General features: G+C 43.6%; 1 protein-coding gene across 1 annotated transcript in view; it reads right to left on the reverse strand.

Annotated features, from left to right (window-relative positions):
• Positions 1 to 16,283, reverse strand: part of LOC126106828 (uncharacterized) — a 42,596-nt gene extending 26,313 nt beyond the window's left edge. The window contains exon 1 of the mRNA XM_049913224.1: positions 16,149 to 16,283. Coding sequence (XP_049769181.1) covers positions 16,149 to 16,202 — 54 coding nt within the window. The 5' untranslated portion in view covers positions 16,203 to 16,283. The remainder of the gene's footprint in view (positions 1 to 16,148) is intronic.
• Between the last annotated feature and the right edge of the window lie 735 nt (positions 16,284 to 17,018).

Below are 17,018 nucleotides of genomic sequence, written 5' to 3' on the forward strand. Positions count from 1 at the left end.
AAATGTATAGACACTTTGTCAAGTATCAGAGATATGTGAGAATAAGATTAACGTACCAAGACCAAAGGAACTTCAGATTGTCAATTGTAAACAGCATCCAGAATCATGTTATGTAATATCTATTATTTTTATTATTTTAATAAACGTGTGTGAAAATTAATCAAGTTCTGTTTAAAGTTGGTCACCGTCAACCTGCTACTATAAGCGTGCAAGTGGTATTTCTATCGTCTGACCTAACGGCAGAAGATAAACACGCCACGATAAGACAACGAGACATATTCCTGACACTCGTCTACTTCGTTAGAGCGCCAAGTCAAATAATCTGATGGTGTGTGTACTGAAGGTCTTACAGTACGCACACCACAGTTACCAAAACTCAACCATCTGTACCAGATGTAAACAACCGCACCATGTCAGGTACGGTTCGTGTGTTCATTATTATAAAGTTAACATAACATTGATTAATGATGTAAAGAGATTCCTGCTAGGTACTACCGCACATAGAATTGCATTGCAGCCGACGGGCTTGCCGCAGTCGTAACACCGGTTCCAGTCAGATTACGGAAGTTAAGCGCTGTCGGGCTGGGCTAGCACTTGGATAGGTGACCATCCGGTCTACCGAGCGTTGTTGGCAAGCGGGGTGCAGTCAGCCCTTGTGACGCTCTTTGACTGAGAAGAAGGGTTCCGTTCCGTAAACTGACATACGGCCTGGAAAGCGGTGTGCTTACCACATACCCCTCCACATCCGCATCCAGTGATGCCTGTGGTCTGAGGATGACACGGCGGCCGGTCGGTACCGTTGGGCCTTCATGGCCTCTTCGGACGGAGGTTAGTTTAGTTATAAAATCTGCATTCGTCAGAGTTGAGTGCTATGTGGCGTTTCTTGTAATTGGCGGTCATCGGTTTTACCTTGAACACGGCTTGTTTCAACGTTCCACACAGGTAAAAGTCCAGATGTGATAATTCTAGCGAGCGTGAAAGCCGTGCTACCTGTCCATCTCGGTAAATGAGGCAGCATGTCTGTCAGATACTACAAACATTATTAAAACTCCTTGCGGGAATGAGACTCTAACTCGGGATCTTTGCCTTGCGCGGACAAGTGCTCTAGAATCTGAGCTAGCCAAGCACGACTCACGCCCCGTCCTCACGGCTTTTCTTCCTCGTCTCCTATCTTCCAAACTTTAAAGAAATTGTCCTGCGAACCTTGCAGAACTAGCACTTCTGGAAGAAAGGATATTGCGGAGCCACAGCCTGGGGGATGATTCCAGAATGAGATTTTCAATCTGCAGCGGAGTGTGCTCTGTTATGAAAGCTTCTGTGAAGCTAACTACACAGAAATCACATCGTATGTACTTTTTCTACCGGACAACACTTTTTTCCCCAAACAAAATACGTATGCGGTCAGTTGGATCGCTGGACATGCAACTAAATATTTGTTTTCGTACGATATTAAATCCGTGATGGATTATTGGGTGTATTTACAAGAACTACACGAGCTCATACGGAGTCATACGAAATACAGGACATACTCTTCCAAATTTTTAGGAAGTGTTTTTCACAACCTGCCCGACAGCTGGGGTGTTCCAGAAATGAGAAGACTCCGGCAGCAGAACGATTAGAGACAGTACTGCACGGTTCAAATATATTGGCATATTGCACACTGAGAAGACAACTGGCGCCAGTTATGACTGGATTATGTTAACATGTTAAAAAAGAGACGATGGTAAACACCGAAAACGCCTCAGATAATGGTCCTTCGAATGGTCGACGCAGAAGAAATACTTGCCGACAACAGTGGCAGACATGGTGAAAATCATATGGCTGGATGCCAGATTCATGATGCAACATCACGTGCTGCAGGGGCTGTGATGCAGATGATAACTTCGTTTTCACTCCCTCCCATGACTAGGATTGTCATTTACTTTATTCATGTAAAAAAGAAAAGAAATGGGCGTCCTTTATGTTGATTTTATAGTTTCTAATTTTTTTTTTTTGTCTCGTTACTTTTCTTATCTGTGGGACAGCACAATTATACGAATAAAGATTGTTTGTCACTCTGCCTTCCTGTTCCACGAAAAAAATAAATAAATAAAAAGATGGTAGAGCACATTCCTACGCAAGGCAATGGTCCCGACTTCGAGTCTCGGTCCTGCACACAGCTTTAACCTGCCAGGAAAGTTTCATAACAGCACACACTCAGCTGCACAGTGAAAATCTCGTTCTGGACTACAGACATTTATGACTATTTGTAGTTGTATCAGTGGAACACCGACCAACAAAGCCAGTCTTCAAAAACGTACACCACACGTCAACAGACGTACGTCAACGATTTCTGTTTATCTCAAACACCGTCGACCTTCAATCGACGAATAATGCCTGTCGATTTGGACATGGTTCTTCTGTCACTAGATTGCCTAGAAACATATCGCTTAGCAGTTTCCGTAGATGTTATTCGAAGAGATGCATCCGAATTTTGAAACTCATTGCCAATAAGCTGTTGACGAATAATGTAGAAAGGGTAGGACAAGCAAGCAGTCTGACCGCTATAAACCAGAGCAGAAAAATAGAAGAGCAGAAAATCAATATAAACGTATATGAATTACGTGTTTGTTTACACATAGTGCAGTAGCGCCGTAAGTTTGTGGGACGTCTTCTGACGTCTCTGTTATCTTATTACTACTGATCAAGTTCCACACGTGCCTTGTTCCTGAAGTCCACTTGGAAGACTATACCCAGTGCCACATACCAAAGTGTGTATCTTCCTTAAAAATATCGGTGTCGTGGTTTAGCAGATACAAGCTTTAAAAGTGACTCGAATACGCCGTTCATCTCACCAAATTGGACTCAGTAACTTTAGTGAAGACCACACCTCCATATACATATACCTGTCGTGGATACACAGTATCTGATCACAATTATTAGGATAGCCCTTTGTCATGAGGAATTGATCACTAAATGTCGCTAGCCACCAGTACTTCAGTAGAGAAGCTGTAACAGCAAAATAGCTCGATCAGCACAGCCCACTGCAAACATGGATTGGTCTGGACACTGGAAGTAGCGTTGGTGATAGACCCTTCAGGGATATTTAAACCATTCTAAAGGTGCAGAGGTCGAGTCTTGGCGTCGTGTTTGCGATGCGAAAACGTGAAGCAACAAATATAGCTAATCCAAGACGATACAGAACCGATGTCATGACGGACAGGTCCAGTGGAACGTCGCAGAGGCTGATTGTGAGAGGGTTGTCCAGAAAGTAACGCATCCAACTTTTTTTTCTTCGACAGTTCTTTATTGAACATAAACAGAATTACACACACGAAAGAATGGTGTTTTATTTACACACCCTACTTTCCCACGTGATCTCCACCCCGTTCTTTGGCCTTCCTCCAGCGCGAAACAAGGCCGTGTATGCTCTGTCGGTACCAGTCCTTGTCCTGGTGGCGGAGCCAGTGCTTCGCTGCATCAATCACCTCCTCATCGTCCTCAAAATGTCTTCCACGAATGGCAACATTTAAGGGTCCAAAGAAGTCAAAGTCCGAGGGGGCGAGGTCAGATCTGTATGGTAGATGGGTAACGTTTCCCAACCCTCTTTTGGGATGCTTCAACATTCCACAGACTTGTGTGGGGCCTAGCGTTAGCGTGTGGCAACCGGAACCGCATCTTGACTTTTGTTAATGTGTTCACATACGGTACGCTTGTGAGTTAATGGTACCGCCTCTTGGCATCACATCAGTGAGCATCGTACCTTTACAGTCCCAGAGCGCGGTCATTTATGTTGCGCCTAAATGCAAGCCTCGAATTTAGCTGTCACTAAATCACACTCCGCATGCCACCTAAGGGTGTGTAGCGGAGGGTACTTTGGATGCACTATTGATCCCTCCAACACTGTTCCAGTCGTGAATAGTGCTTGGGAAGAATGTCGGTAATCTTCTGTATTGGCCCTAATTTCTCGAATTTTTTCCTCGTGGATAATATGTGAGATGCATGTGGGGGGGGGGGGGGAGGAAGTAATATGTTGTCTGACTCCTCGTGAAAAGTGCTCTCCAGAACATTCAGTAGTAAATTTCTCAGTGATGCACAACATCTCTGTTGTAACGTCTGCCAGTGGAGTGTGTTTAGCATCCCAGTAACGCTCTCTCACCAGCCAAACAATCCCGAGACGAAACGCGCCGCTCTTCGTTGGCTTCGTTGGATCTTCTCTATCTCCTCCAGCAGTCCTACCAGATATGGATCCCAGATAGCTGAACAACACTCAAGAATCGGGCGAACAAACGCCTTATGAGCCATTTCTTTAGTGGATGAGTTACATTTCTCTAAGATTCTTCCGATGAATCTGGTATCTGCTTTTCCTACTATCTGTTTTATGTGGTCATTCCACTTAAAGTCGCTCTGGATAGTTACGCCTAGATATTTTTCGACATCCGCTGTCTCCAGTTGTTTGTCCTGTGTATGCTCAGTATGTTACATTTATTTACATTCATCGTCAACTGCCAAGCCTCCACCATTCATCAGTTCTCTGTAGGTCGTTCATCAAATTCTTACTATCTTCTCGCGATGCTACTTTGGTATAGACTACTTTATCATTTAGCTACAACATAGCAGGTCAGCAACAGGAAGCAGTTAATTCCATAAATTATCTGGGAGTAGTCATTAGGAGTGATTTCAAATGGAATGCCCATATAAAATTAATCATCGGTAAAGCAGATGCCAGACTGAGATTCATTGGAAGAGTCCTAAGGATGTGCAGTCCGAAAACAAGGGAGATAGGTTACAGTACACTTGTCCGCCCACTGCTTGAATACTGCTCACCGGTGTGGGATCCGTACCAGTTAGGGTTGATAGAAGAGATAGAGAAGATCCAACGGAGAACAGCGCTTCGTTACAGGATCATATAGTAATCGCGACAGCGTTACGGAGACGATAGATACACTCCAGTGGAAGACTCTGCAAGAGAGACGCTCAGTAGCTCGGTACGGGCTTTTGGTGAAGTTTCGAGAACATACCTTCACCGAGGAGTCAATTGGTTCAAATGGCTCTGAGCACTATGGGACTTAACACCTATGGTCATCAGTCCCCTAGAACTTAGAACTACTTAAACCTAACTAACCTAAGGACATCATACACATCCATGCTCGAGGCAGGATTCGAACCTGGGACAGTAGCGGTCACGCGGCTCCAGACTGAAGCACCTAGAACCACACGGCCACACCGGCCGGCCCACAGAGGAGTCAAGCAGTATATTGCTCCCTCCTACGTATATCTCGCGAAGAGACCATGAGGATATAATCAGAGAGATTAGAGCCCACACAGAGGCATACCGACAATCTTTCTTTCCACGAATAATACGAGACTAGAATAGAAGGGAGAACCGATAGAGGTACTTAAGGTACCCTCCACCACACACCGTCAGAAGGCTCGCGGAGTATGGATGTAGATGTAATCATCTGTGAATAGTCTTAAAGAGCATGCGACGCTTTCTACTAGATCATATATATATTGTAAACAGCAACGGTCCTATCACACTTCCCTGTGGTACTCCGCGTATTACCTTTATATCTGTCGATTTTGTGCCGTTCAGACCGACGTGTTGAGTTCTATCTGCAAGAAAGTCTTTAATCCAGTCGCAAGTCTGCTCCGATACTCCATAAGCTCGCATTTCTTTCATTAAGCGGCAATGCGGACGGTGTCAAATTCCTTACTGAAATCCAGGAACACGGCATCAACCTGATCGCCGTTGTCCACTGTGCTGTGGATTTCATGTAGAAACAGAGCGAGCTGAGTTACACAGGATCTCTGTTTGCGAAATCCATGCTGCTTTTTATAGACGAGGTGTTCATTTTCCAGAAACGTCATAATTCTTCACGGTAAAAGATGTTTCATAATTATACGACAGATTGACGTCAACGATACAGATTTATGATTGTGTGGATCTTTCTTATGGCCTCTCTTAAAAACGGCAATGACCTGCGCTTTTTTTCCAGTCGTTAGGTACCTTTCGTTGCTCAGGCGATCTACGATAAGTTAAGGGGAGCAAGTTCTTTCGCATAATCTTTATAGAATCTTACAAGTATCTCATCTGGTCCTGATGCCTTTCCACTACTAAGCGTTGTAGCTGCTTTTCAGTTCATCGATCGGTTATCTCAATATCTGCCATTTCGACGTTCGTACGATGATTGAAAGGAGGGACAGTGGTACGATCTTATGTGGTGAAACAACTTCGGAAGACCTACTTTAGTATTTCTGCCTTTTCTCTGTTATCTTCCGTTTCGGCACCGGTGTGGTCGCTGAGAGAATGAATAGATGATTTTGCTCGCTTACTGATTTTACGTAAGACCAAAATCTCTTATGGCTTTTAGTCAGATCGGTTGAGAACGTCTTACTTTCGAAATCCTTGAACGCTTCTCTCATTGCTCTCCTCACGCTCGTTTTTGCTTCGTTCAGCTTTTGTTTGTCTGCTAGGTTTTTAATTCTCTTGAATCTGAGATGAAGTGCTCTTTGTTTACGTAGCGCTTTAATAACACGGCTATTAAACCATGGTGGACCTTTCCCATCCCTTAAAACATAACTCGGAACGTTCTTGTCTAGGGTCTACTGAAAAATGCATTTGAATTTATTCCATTTGTTGTCCACATCTACGTCCTCATCACAGAATACTTGAGGCTGACTGCTCAGATATTCTGAAATTTGTATCCTGTCACCCTTGTGGAGCAAATATATCTTCCTACCTTTCTTAACATTCCTTGTAGGACCCGTCGTCATAGATTCTGTTACAAAGTTATGCGCACTGATACCTTCCTCTAAGTTAGCTGATTCGATATGTACAGGTCTGTCTGTTGCCAGAAGGTCTAAGACGCTATCCTCCCGGGAGGGTTCTCTAACTATCTGCTGAAGGTAATTTTCGGACAAGACATCCAGAACAAAGCCACATGAATCCCTGCCTCTGGCACTAGTTTTAATGGCATAACACTCCCAATCTTTACCTGGCAAGTTAAAACCACCCCTATTACAACGGCATGATCAGGAAAACTACTATTGATATTCTACAAGTTCTGTCTCTACAAGTGTAGGTCCTGACCGAGGTGGTCTATAAAAGCATCCGATCACCAATTTGACCTTTCTTTGATACTCAGTTTCACCCACATACAGAATCCGTGATAATATCGCTAGATTCGATCGAATTTTTTACTGCAATAAACACGCCACCACCACTGGCGACTAACTTATCCTTACGATAAACATTCCAATCTGAACTTAGGATTTCGTTCTTATTGACGTCTGGTTTCAATCCGCTTTCTGTTCCCAGTACTATCTGCGCATTATAATCTTCAGTAAGAGATACTAATTCCGGGACCTTTCCTTGGATGCTCCTGCTATTTACTAAAAGCCTATGAATCTGTCTCTGATCTATGAGGACCAAGATTCTCTAAGGTCACTGTGACTAACTGAACAAGCAAATCCTCTTTGATCCAAAGGGAGGGGTTGTCTAATGTAAAAAAGCCCTATGTGCACGTCACACGTATTCCACTACCCCAGTAACCGGTGCCTGCGTGTAGTGCACGCCTGACTTATTAAGGGGAACCCTGCAATTCTGCACCCGATAGCGGAGGTGGAGAAATTCGCATCCTGTACCGTCGCACAGTCGTCTGAGCCTCTGGTTTAGACCTTCCACTCTGCTCGAAACCAAAGGACCGCGATCAACACTGGGTACGTTGCTACAAATAGACAGCTTAACCTACACCCCGTGTGCGCTGCTAGTGGCCTTCATCCAATCAGCCAGCCGCCGAAAGGAGCCGAGGATGGACTCAGAACCCAAGCGGCAGGCGTCATTCGCGCCGACATGTGCCGCTACATGCAGCCGATTGCACCCAGGGGGCTCGATAGCTGCCGGCAGGGCCTCCTCCACATCACGAATGAGGCCTCCCGGCAAACATACCGAATGCACACTGGAATTTTTTCCGCCTTGCTCGCTATCTCCCTTAGGGGCTCCAGCACCCGCCTAACGTTGGAGCTCCCAGTGACTAGCATACCCACCCCCTGTACTTGTCCGGTCTGGGCAGGAAAATCGACCACTGACCCCATGGGAGAGGTATCACGTGCTGGCTCGGAGTTATTATCAACACAGCGTAGCACCTCGTACCTGTTGGACGTAGGCAGCCAACCGCACCACCTGCTCTCTCTTTCGCCTTCCGCCCAGTGAGACGTGAACCCACCAATGTCTGCCACCCACTCTGGAGTGAGGACGGACCGGTCAGATGCTGCGTATCGGAAACTGAAGTGACGTCCGGGTCTCCAGGGAATTCCAGTGGCACCAAAGGAGTCACAGGTCTCGTCACTGGCGCCCCGACGTCACCGCAATTCCTAGCACTAGCTAGAAGCTTGTCGACGGTAGCCAACGCAGCTTCCATCTGTTTACGGGCAGCAGCCAACTCACCTTGTGTCCTCTAACAACGAGCACAATCCCTATCGTACTGTGTATAAAATATGTGTAAGGCCTCAATTGACGCTAATGAGTTAGAAATGTATACAAAATATACCAAGCGAGAATAAAGTAACACTAAAAGTTTCTGAGCAGATTTCTCACTGTAATCCGAGACCGCAACAGAAAGAAATTTCTCTACTGAAGTTGATGTAAATTCAGATACTTGTTATTAGAAATCTTGTTTACCGAAAAGTTACTGCATGAGATAAATATTCAAACTAGAATGCACTGACCTAAACTGTATGCTGTCTACTAGCGCAAAATAAATGAAAACTTAGTTGTGTGATTGAGTTTATGAGGACGGGAAAGTTTACACTAGGAGGCCGCCCTATTCAAGGATATTTACAAGACTTACGCAAAAACAAAAAAACTACGATTAATTTTCTAACCACCTGGTAGACAACTTGCCCGCGAAGGGCAAAGGTCCCGAGTTCGAGTCTCGGTCCGGCACACAGTTTTAATCTGCCAGTAAGTTTAATATCAGCGCACACTCCGCTGCAGAGTGAAAATCTCATTCTGGAAACATCCCCCAGGCTGTGGCTAAGCCATGTCTCCGCAGTATCCTTTCTTTCAGGAGTGCTAGTTCTGCAAGGTTCGCAGGAGAGCTTCTGTAAAGTCTTGAAGGTAGGAGACGAGGTACTGGCAGAAGTAAAGCTGTGAGGACGGGGCGTGAGTCGTGGTTGGGTAGCCCAGTTGGTAGAGCACTTGCCCGCGAAAGGCAAAGGTCCCGAGTTCGAGTCTCGGTCCAGCACACAGTTTTAATCTGCCAGGAAGTTTCATATTAGCGCGCACTCCGCTGCAGAGTGAAAATACCATTCTTCTAACCACTAGTCTACACAGTAAAATACACACGTATAGTTCACTGCTCTGCAGAAATACGTGAGAAATACAAACACTAAATTAAATTATTGTTTATCATACAAGTGTTTTTGCGGGTCCTCCTGGGTCCGCGGCTGCCGCTACATTGTGATCATGACTTTACCGTCGGTAGCAGTTGCTTCCATCGTCTGTGGGACTGGAAATGTCGCCATTCCATCGACTGTCGTTTCGTTTCGGGCCCAAAATGTTAAACCCAGATGTCATCACCTGTCACAATCCGGGACAAGAGAGCCTCCCCATCAGCTTCAAAACGTTGCGAAGACAGATGTTCTTTTCTGTGCGATTTGTGATCCACCGATAGACACCGCGGGATGCATCTTGCACACACTTTTTAATATCCAAGAGCGCGGATAATTGCAGCTGATTGCTGATTGACAGGTGCAGCGCCAACTGCCAAGTCGTAATGCGTCTGTCCTCGCGAATGACATCAGCTCGCTGCAACATGTCAGGTGTGACAGCCGTCGATGGTCTCCCCGACCGCTGCAAATCTTGAAGCTACGCCGAACCGCCTTCTGATGACCTAACCCTTCCTACCCAGCGACTAACTGTACTTCTGTCGACAGCAGACGCTCCATAGATTTTACACAAGCGTTTTTGAATATTTCCCACAGTTTCTTTCTCTGAAGTGAGAAATCCAATGACGGCACGTTGCTTGTAACGTACATCACCTACAAACGCCCCTTTGCAACTGTCTTGCTGCTACGGTATCTATCGGAACTGACGGAAACTCGGCGTGCTCATTCAGGAGACTTAAAATAATACATACGTAACGTTTCGCATTCGTAGCTTTGTTTTCGGCTGAGAAAAAATTACTTTCTGGATAATCCTCGTAAAAGGCGTGACAGATCTGAGGAAGGAACGACTCGTAAGTTTCCAAAGGACTACCAGGATTCTAGCTGTCACAATGAGTGGTGGAGTAGGTCACTCATAAGCTACCCCCAGAGGAGGTAAAATGAAATTTTCTGATGGCCGGATGGAAAAGGGTTCGATTGTGCTTCAGTCACGAAACGAAAGAACTTATTTTTACTTTTCGTTACTATCGTCACTATTTCATGGAATTACTTAAATTGCCAGAATTAACATTTTTCCAAATACGAACAGTAACGCGTGACACACTGTGGTGCCGGCTAGAGTGGCCAAGCGGTTCTAGGCGCTACAGTCTGGAACCGCGCGACCGCTACGCTCGCAGGTTCGAATCCTGCCTCGGGCATGGATGTGTGTGATGTCCTTAGGTCAGTTAGGTTTAAGTAGTTCTAAGTCTAGAGGACTGACGACCTCAGAAGTTAAGTCCCATAGTGCTCAGAGCCATTTGAACCATTTTTGAATGCTGTGGTGAAGGTTACATCTTGTATAACGAGTGTATGAATAGTGTCTTTCTCACACAATCCAGCAATACAGACTTGCTTCTTACTCTTCACCATGTAAAATTGAGACAAATAAATCACTCATGCTTAAATATCTCATCAAAATAGTTTCTGAAAGTTCCGACAAGGGGCCAGAAATTAACTACCGGTACTGATTCACTTCGTAACACATACACGAAATAACTAACTTCAGGAGACAACAGTAACTATGTAACTGCAACTACTTCGCTGTAAGAACTACCATGTTTTAGTGTTACAATTATTACTAGCAGTGGTCAGACGCAATAAACTGGCAGGCTGATGTCTTCAAAATGTCTGTCGATTCATAAGTAAGCAGTCCCACAATCAAGTTATTTACAAAAATCAAGTACAGCGCATACATGTTAACTTTGTTGAGTTCTAACGACGGTGTAAGATATTCCGAACAGGACGCTGAAAGACATCCCAGATATACTCTATAATGTTCATGTCTGGGGAGTTTGGTGGCCAGTGGAAGTGTTTAAACACAGAAGAGTGTTCTCAGAGCTACTCTGTAGCAATTCTGGGCGTATGGGGGGTCGCATTGTGCTGCTGGAATTGCCCAAGTCTGTCTGACTGCACAATGGACGAATGGATGCAGGTGATGAGACAGGATGCTTACGTACGTGTCACCGGGCACAGTCGAATCAGAGACGTATCAGGGGTCCCATATCACTCCAACTGCACACGGCCCACACCGTTACAGAGCCTCCGGCAGCGTAAACAGTCCCCTGCTGACGTGCAGGGCGCATGGATTCATGAGGTTGTGTCCATACCTGTGAACGTCCATCCACTCGATACAATTTGAAACGAGAGTCGTTCGACGAGGCAACTTCTTTACTGTCATCAACAATCCAATTTCAGTGTTGACAGACCCAGGAGAGGCATAAAGCTTTGTGTCGTGTAGTCATCCAGGGTACACGAGTGGGCCTTCTGCTTCGAAAGCCAGTATCGATGATGTTTCGTTGGACGTATTGTCGCTGACACTTATTGATGGCCCAGCATTCAAATCTGCAGCATTTAGAATGGCTTTCACATCTGTGACACTGGACGATCCTCTTCAGTCGTCGTTTGTCCCGCTCTTGCAGGAGCTTTTTCCGGTCGCAGCGATGTCGGAGATTGGATGTTTTACCGCATTCCTGATATTCACATTGAAGTTGTCCTAACGCTAAAATATTTTCATGTTAAACTGGCTGAATTTCTGCTAAGTTTCTTAAAAAAGAAAAAGTTTCAAGTTCTGCTTCCAACACTTGGAATATTTCAAACTGGTTTACTCGCGTTTGAGTAGGCGCAGGCGATGCTTGACCAACACCAACTGCTCCAAACAACCTCTCGGTCTGACTTCCTCGGGACTAAAAACGGCCTGGAAAAGATGGCCGTCACCATTTCTCACTTCTGTTTAAGACTGTTCCTGCAGTATACTAGACCTACTTATTTCTATCTTAGATGTTTATATGACAAATCAGAATAGTCCGAAATTTCTCCAGCTCTTCAGTGCTGCATTCAGATTTACAATAGCATAGTTTTCACACTATTAGCGATTTAGTCCTTGCATGGCTGCTTCGTCATTTTCATCTACCAAAAATTAATAATGAAGAAAAAGGACATTATACTTACACCTATAAGCATTCCTACCCAAATTGCTGCGGCTTCTTTTACTACTTAAACAACATTTTAGTCTCGTCTTAACAGCGCGGATATAATATTCCGGACCATAGTTAAAATTTTGTATGTTTTACAAAAAACACATGACTGTGACCTAACACCATTTGCCATCCTCCGTCCACTGACACTTTGTTCTTTAAAAATGTGTTATCCATTCTCGAGATATGAACTTCAACATCCTCAAACTGCAATATCTTGCAAACTACTGCACCGATTAAGGGTGTAAGAACATTAATAAAATAATCTTAGTTTTCTCTTTAATATGACACAGCTGGTTTTGTATCGCTTGTCTGATATTTTTATGGAACATTCGACTGTTTTAGTCTATATTTCTCCTGCATCGCTCGGCTATGGATGTTTCCCGAGACCATCACGTGTTACGAGCGACTAGGAGCTGAGACATGGGTATTGGTATTGCAAATATTCTTGTGTCAGCCGAAGATCACGCATTTTTGAGTGAAATCACTTCGCTGCAACAGACAAATCATCTTCAGAAGCACCGTGAAACTTTGAACACGCGTTTTACAAACATCTTAGAGGTCTGTTACAAGGAACTGAAGTTGGCTTAATGTTATTGTGCTTTTCTGCCACATTATCATAGCTCAGATTCAGCTTTAATTTAGGTTTATTTCCGTTATGGTGTAAAACGAATCAGTCAACATTTCGTACACATTCATTCCACTTATTCTCTATTCTAATTAACACGGTTAAAATGAGTCTGCAGACGGGGTCGAACTGACACCAACAAGCAAAGCACTTGGAAGTATGAAATTGCTACAGTAAATTCGGTAAGGGACTTGCACCACATCCTTCTCCAATATTATTTTCAATTTTTCTTTATTTACCCTTCTGCTTTCTATAGACGAGTAACTAATCTATAACATTTTATCACTATCTCATCAAAAAAAAGAACCATACACTTCGCACAAAAAATAAAAAACACAAAGACAATGCTCGAATTAGGAGTATTAAAACAAGTGATAACCAACAGTTTCTCTAGGATTTCTGTTGAACTGATTCATATTATCGAATCTTTTATAAAAATTAAGTTACACTGACAGTGCATAGTAAACTATCTCATGCATAAGCACTTAGATACATGCAAGGGTTTGACACTGGAGGAAATTAATAAGACTGACACGCATAAATTTCGATCCGCATATGAACGTAGCACCAATATGTATACACTGTCTGTCAGTTTACTCAAACACAGATTTATCTAGTACTTGTAAACATTTTATGGCGTCACCATCTATTGGCATCGCGTCTAGGTAGGCCGCCATTCAAAACTCTCCCCTCTGTAAACACACGACACGCACGTACAGCCGTGTCTGCTTAAAAGCTGTCTCTAGCTCTGAGCATTGAGAGTGAGTGTGCATCAACTGGGACTGTTTGATGTTCCAAGATATGCTCAGGGTGAGTTCCATGAATTCTCGCAACACACTAAAAGATTCAAAGAAAAGCCATTTGATATGAACTTTTGGAGCAGTTTTAGGCCAGCGGAGGCACCCTTCTCACATGGACTGTTACACATGACAAAACCTGTCTGTATCATTTTGAGCCGTACGCACAAACGCAGACATTGGAGTGGTACCACCGGCAGCCACCAAAAATAAGAAATTCAAGGTACAGTTCGTGATGACAGTCTTTTAGGATAGTGACGGCGTATTTGTCGTGGATGAGTTGCCAAAAGGTAAACAAATTCAGAGATATGTGATGTGTCTGTACAAGCTCCAGAACCCTTTCCAACGCGTTCGGTCTGACGAGAATTTAAAAGAAATCTTGTTCTAACATGACAACGCACGATCACTTACTAGTCTCAGAACCCGGGAGCAGACCACCAAATTGTGTTGAACTGCCTCATCCATTCTATAGCGCAGACTTGGTTCCCTAATACTTCATCTTTTTGGGCTACTTAAGGGCAGACGTTTATGAAATTGAGAGAAAATGTCAATTTTCAATTCATATCTTATTTATTAGTCGAACTCGAGCACAATAAGTTTCCAATGTTTCAATGATGAAAACGCATCCGAAGTGTCTAAATAAATAAATGTCTGGGGCAACCCTCCTACCACGCCCACTTCTTAAAGCTACAGTTTAGTACTAGCTTGATGAACAGCGACTCCGTGGATTACATTCACGAGGAGAGGCCTACAAATAGTATCTCGCAGTTTTCTGGCTGATCCTTAAGCTCAAAAAAATGTGTTCATGTCAAAACACAGCACCTAAAATTCACTCATACGGATATGAGACCATAAAACAGCATTTTCGTCTGCTACTGCTTTCAGAATAGCAACTCGTGATGTAATTCTCGTATTGAATGGTGTAAACATACGGAGGATTAAGGTATTAGAAAGGATAAGCTTTAAGATAGGATATTTCACTCTAGATATTTTCAGAAAAATATTTTTCCAGCACCCCTCTGCAGTTAAAGTGTCAATTGAAGACCTGGTAAAGGAAAGAAAGCAGAAAACAAGAAACCAGAAGAGAATCCTTGAAGGGAAAGAGGACCCCGACTACAAATCTGGGGCCTTCTGAACAGGTGAAAAGAAAAAACGTTGGGTTGTAATTTGAACTGCATTTACTGAAAATTATGTTTTTTAAAGTTTATGCATCTTTTTCTCATAATCTATTAAGACTTTATATATGATTTTTTTACACCTACTTCTATAAGCCCGATAAATGTTGTCTCAAGAGTAAGTTTTGAAATTGTGAGTTCAAGCTATGTGGCGAAGTGATCACAACATTATTTGAATTTTATGTTATGCTTACAGAATTATAAAATCATTAAATTTCGCCTATTCGAAAAAAATTCATGAGAGAAGCTTACTATATGCAAGGGGATTAAAGAGAGAAAATTTTATAGAAATCTCTTGAACAGCTTCTGAGGAAAAGGCATATACGTTATTTTTTTAAAATAAAATTTGTGGATTTCATGAACAACGTGAAATATGTATTAAAAAGTGATATATGTGTAATACAAGGAAAAAGTGTTAATTTCGTGTTAAGCGTGGCTTAAAATTTCATTGTTGTATCCCCAAATTGTGGATATGGTGCGTCTTTTAAGTAGTATATGTTTTTCGTGAAAGTCGTCCCTTAGGAATTCACTGATTGGGACATACTTTTAAGGCGATGAGAGCGGAATCCACGGGAAAAGTCCTTACCAACAGGAAAACATTCTCAAACACACCGCTGGCGTAAGGGCACAGAACGTGGTATAGAGTATGTAGAAAAACAGTACAAGTAAAAGAAACTTTTACTGACACAATCATAAAATTCGAACTCTTAACAATGAATAAGTTCTCAAAAAAACTGTGGAGCGTTATTTATCGAATGAGCCTCGTGTATTCCTGGCGTAGGTAAAACTAGTACACACTGTTTTCAGTGTATTAGTCCGTTTCAAACGATTGAGTGTTCAAATGTCGAGAATGCACCTACCAAGAGGAGTCAGGCAATAGATACTTTGTTCTACAAACGCTTCGAGAAGTTACCACAACCTGCGTGGAAAATTTATCTCGTAATCAAGCTCGCCGTCATTATTAATTTATTTATTGACAGTCGTTGTTCCCGTACAAAAATGCCAATACTACAATGAGAAGAGTAAAGCATAGCGTATGCAATATGGTGTGTGGTATCAATGCAGACTTGGATTATATATACAACGAATGAACTGCAATTCAGCTCCTCAGTAAAGTGAATGTGAAACGTTTCGACCCACATCCCTGTCTTCAGTGAGGAGAACTTACTTTGGCGACGGTGGCCAGCAGAAGTATTGCAGCGGCTGTCGCGGCACGCATCATGGTGATATCCTATGTTTTCCGTCGCAACTTGGCCGCGCGCAGCTCCTGCCGCCTGTATTTATGTCTCTTTCCTGTCCCTTCCTTCCGCCCACACCGCCCTGGCTCATTGCGGTGCACACGTAACAGAGACTCTGTTCGCTGTATTTATTCCGCTCCACGGCCTCCCCAACCTTCTTTTTTTTTCTCTCTACTTCCCCACCCACCACTTGTTCCCGACCTTGCTAAAACCTGTCGTTACGCCGACCGTGCGGACACGCACCATGCTCCAGAGTAATTACATGGCGATTGGACAGCGACGATATTTGATGTCACTCGACCTTCCGCGCTATTGTGCGTCATTTATCGTAATTGCGGGCTGACAGAGATGAGCGCAAGGCCTCACAAACGACCCATCACAGTCACCGGTGGGCTGTGACTTAGTCATGGAGCTTTTCGCATGCCGTACTGTCGAGCGGCTTCAGTTAGGAGGCAGCTCATCTATTAATCTTCCTTTCTTTTTTCCAATCCCGCCACGACTTTCTCTCCTTTGCCATCCTCTTCTTCTATACTGTTACCCAAAGTTCTAAATTAGTCATAGAGATATAAATTGCCTTCCTAAGAGACAGTCCCCCCCCCCCCTTCAAAACCATGAAAGAGTAGACCAGATGTGGCTTGAGTTCATGAAATAGTAGCGGTGACTGTTGAGATATTTATACCAAATAATCATACCACAGAAAACAGGCCATAAAACCGTTGCAGAAGTAACGAAAGAAATGTACCAAATTTAAAAGAAAGTCAAATCTCTAAGACTACTGATGTTTTACTCAACCTCGAAAA

The sequence above is a fragment of the Schistocerca cancellata genome, chromosome 10 (genome assembly GCF_023864275.1).
Source record: "Schistocerca cancellata isolate TAMUIC-IGC-003103 chromosome 10, iqSchCanc2.1, whole genome shotgun sequence".
Classification (NCBI taxonomy): Eukaryota; Metazoa; Arthropoda; class Insecta; order Orthoptera; family Acrididae; genus Schistocerca; species Schistocerca cancellata.